At 45.6% G+C, this 3,763-nt stretch overlaps 1 protein-coding gene across 3 annotated transcripts in view; it reads left to right on the forward strand.

The window, feature by feature from the left end:
• The window catches only part of shcbp1 (SHC SH2-domain binding protein 1), a 12,535-nt gene extending 9,695 nt beyond the window's left edge, over positions 1–2,840 (forward strand). For 2 of the 3 annotated variants that reach the window (XM_060859578.1, XM_060859579.1), the window contains exons 12-14: positions 702–788; positions 914–1,022; positions 1,560–2,840. In XM_060859578.1, the coding sequence (XP_060715561.1) occupies positions 702–788; positions 914–1,022; positions 1,560–2,218 (855 nt within the window). In that variant the 3' untranslated portion in view covers positions 2,219–2,840. The remainder of the gene's footprint in view (positions 1–701; positions 789–913; positions 1,023–1,559) is intronic. The other variant, XR_009647673.1, reaches the window with a different exon arrangement.
• Positions 2,841–3,763: the final 923 nt, after the last annotated feature.

The raw sequence follows: 3,763 nt of genomic DNA on the forward strand, positions 1-3,763 counted from the left end.
AGAGCGTGTGTGTGAGTGAGAGCGTGTGTGTGAGTGAGAGCGTGTGTGTGAGTGAGAGCGTGTGTGTGAGTGAGAGCGTGTGTGTGAGTGAGAGCGTGTGTGTGAGTGAGAGCGTGTGTGTGAGTGAGAGCGTGTGTGTGAGTGAGAGCGTGTGTGTGAGTGAGAGCGTGTGTGTGAGTGAGAGCGTGTGTGTGTGTGTGAGAGCGTGTGTGTGTGTGTGAGAGCGTGTGTGTGTGTGTGTGTGTGCGTGTGAGTGAGAGCGTGTGTGTGCGTGTGAGTGAGAGCGTGTGTGTGCGTGTGAGTGAGAGCGTGTGTGCGTGTGAGTGAGAGCGTGTGTGCGTGTGAGTGAGAGCGTGTGTACGTGTGAGTGAGAGCGCGTGTGCGTGTGAGTGAGAGCGCGCGTGCGTGTGAGTGAGGGCGCGCGTGCGTGTGAGTGAGGGCGCGCGTGCGTGTGAGTGAGGGCGCGCGTGCGTGTGAGTGAGGGCGCGCGTGCGTGTGAGTGAGGGCGCGCGTGTGTGTGAGTGAGAGCGCGCGTGTGAGTGAGTGAGAGCGCGCGTGTGAGTGAGTGAGTGAGAGTAATATTCTTCACTGTTATAGCACTGTGTGTAGACATGCATATCTGTGTGTGTGTGTGTGTGTGTGTGTGTGTGTGTGTGTGTGTGTGTGTGTGTGTGTGTGTGTGTGTGTGTGTGTGTGTGTAGGGAGCCGGTGTAGAGATTTATCCAGGGAGTGTGTGCAGTCTGGTGGGAAACGGTATCCATCATTGTAAGGAGGGAGTCCTGATTAAGGTGAGGGGGCAATGACAGCAGTACAGTAAAAGTGGGGGCGGGTTAGACATTTTACTCCACAGACCCTGGATTATTGTGTGTGTGTGTGTGTGTGTGTGTGTGTGTGTGTGTGTGTGTGTGTGTAGGATTTTGCAGATGAGTTGGACATTCCTCCTCAGATCACAATGGTGAATAATGTGATCCACAATAATGCAGGTTATGGAGTAATTCTAGTAAAGCCTGAAGACCGCACAGGTAACAAACTACCCCACGCACACACACACACACACACACACACACATACCCTATCCCTCGGTTTCAGTTTGTGTGATTAATAAGCTGAAAGATGAGTCTGTGGTTTTCATGTCGTTAATCTCACTCTTTCTTTTCTAATCACATTCGACTCACAGCAGCGTTTTAATTAGACTCGTTACCTTTAAACACAGTTACACATATAACAAGGCTCCATGGGGCAGAGACCAGAGACTGTAGGTTTAACTTTTATAACATTTTGTGAGACAGGAATTTTGTTAATTTATGAATATTTAATAATGTAAGGATTTTTATTAACATAAATTTCAGATATTATTCTTATTCATGCTCCATGGTGTGTTTAATGTTTCTGTTTATTCCACATTATATTGTGAGTTATAGTGTGTGTGTGTGTGTGTGTGGGTTTGTCTGTTTATTTGGTCATTTATTTATGAAATTATAGTTATTTTACATACAATATTTAATAGCTCATAATCTAGCAGTGGAAATAAAGAGAATTAAAAATCTAATTCTTTGTAGCTGTTGCAGAAGCTGAAAAGGAGGAGGAGCAATCAGGAGGTGGGGCCACAACACCAGAGGGTGGAGTCACATATACAGGAGGCAGGGCCACAACACAAGAGTGTGAAGTCACACATACAGGAAGTGGGCCCACAACACCAGAGGGTGGAGTCACACATACAGGAGGCGGGGCTACAACACCAGAGGGTGGAGTCACACCTACTGGAGGCGGGGCTACACCATTGGAGGGTGGAGACACACCGAACAGAGGCGGGGCTACAATGTTGGAGGGTGGAGAGACACAGACAGGGGTTGGGGCAACATCAAAGGATGGAAACACACAATCAGAATGTGGGGCCACAATGGAACAGGGTGGAGTCATACAATCAGAAGGTGGGGCTGTGGAAGCAGAGGTGGAGTCAGCATGTGAAGCTCCTGTGTCAGAGGAAGAACATCCAGATGAAGTCATTCCTCCTGAATTCATCGCAGGAAATGATGTCATCATGCGTGAGCTCCTGGCCACTTCGGTGACGAAGCGTCGTGCTCAGAGGAACCGTGTGCAGGACGTAGGAACCCTGAGGGCCGACGAGAATCTTCTGAGTCAGGACATGTTCGTCTCCATCGAGGGGAATCAGTTCCGGCGTAATGGCATGGGCAGCTTTGGGACCTTCCTGTACTGAAACTGACAAGTGCTCAGAGACAAACTCCGCCCACAAACTCTGCTTATTTATCCCACAAACTTCCTGAAGTCTGTATTGAACTCTAGGCTTTTATTTAATTTTAGATATAATTATCTGCTAGCGTGTGACCATTTAGAACTTTAGTGTCTCAGTTCTGTTTAAATTCATCACAGAGTTTAATTAGTTTCATTTTGTTGAAGTTTTATTTTCTAAACTGGACAGTAAGGTGATGTCACTAAAGTGTTATTGGAAAGTTTAAGTTTGGTGAGAGATGTGTTTGGTTTTGATGATGAGAAGGTGATGAGACACTGACGGTTATAGCAGTTGTGTTGTGGTGTTCTAGTGTAGGTGTGGTGTTCTAGTGCAGGTGTGGTGTTCTAGTGCAGGTGTGTTGTTCTAGTGCAGGTGTGGTGTTCTAGTGCAGGTGTGGTGTTCTAGTGTAGGTGTGGTGTTCTAGTGTAGGTGTGGTGTTCTAGTACAGTTGTGGGTCACTGAGCACATGGTGGTTTGGGAATGAGGGGTGTTCAGTTTCTTGGCTTTCTGCTTCACCTTGTATGAGACACGTTGCTGTTTAATCCACTGCAAATTAATCAACAGGAATTAAAGTTCTGCTAAAACCTCATTACACCTTGAGCCCGTTGATTAATTATAACTTTCAGTGTGACGCTGCCAACAAAGAGAAAACTCCCTCAAGATCGACCTGCATTAACCTCCATCACTTTACGTAGCCCAGGCCATTATCACTGCAGGGGAGGTGTGTGTGTGTGTGTGTGTATGTGTGTGTGTCTGTGTGTGTGTGTGAGAGAGAGAGAGTGTGTCTGTGTGAGTGTGTGTGAGATTGTGTGAGTGTTTGTGTGTGTGTGTGTGTCTGTGAGTGTGTGTGTGTGTCTGCGAGTGTGTGTCTGCGAGTGTGTGTGAGAGAACATGAGAAGGTTAAATATCAACATAACTGCATGAATTCAGGATGGTGAGAAACTTGATGCTTCATTTGTTTGCTTCTTGTAGCTGAGACGAATTAAATCTACAGTTTATTAACTTATTAAAATCTAAATATTTATAGTGAAGAAAGTTTCAAATCTGAAGATTGGGTTGTGTTTAGTGTTAAAACTGCAGCTCAGTCTTGTGTTGTTTCTGTGACTCTGAAGTGAATTATCTGTTCTATAGAAATTTAAACTCCTTTATGAAGTTAATCATTCACATTTTAATGCTAACTTTATTTCAAGTCTTAAACTTTTAACGTAATTCTTTTACACTAACAAGCCGCACTCCCCAGTCAGCAGTGGATTATGGGAAGGTTAATGGCGTCTCTCACTCTTTCAGGTTCCTGTTAGTGTGAATGAAGGACACTGCTGTCACACACAGCGTTTGGGACGGAGCTCATTTTATCTCTTCATTTCCCGAGTCAATTAGAAACACTTTGGTGTAGTTCATTAACAGCCCCGTGTCCTCGTCTGAAGGTCTGAGCTGCTCGTTTAAGATTCATCACCACATTGTGTCTTCATTTTTCAGCTAATTAGCACTGACAGGATTAACACACCGTCTGCT

The sequence above is a fragment of the Tachysurus vachellii genome, chromosome 23, assembly GCF_030014155.1.
Source record: "Tachysurus vachellii isolate PV-2020 chromosome 23, HZAU_Pvac_v1, whole genome shotgun sequence".
Lineage (NCBI taxonomy): Eukaryota > Metazoa > Chordata > Actinopteri > Siluriformes > Bagridae > Tachysurus > Tachysurus vachellii.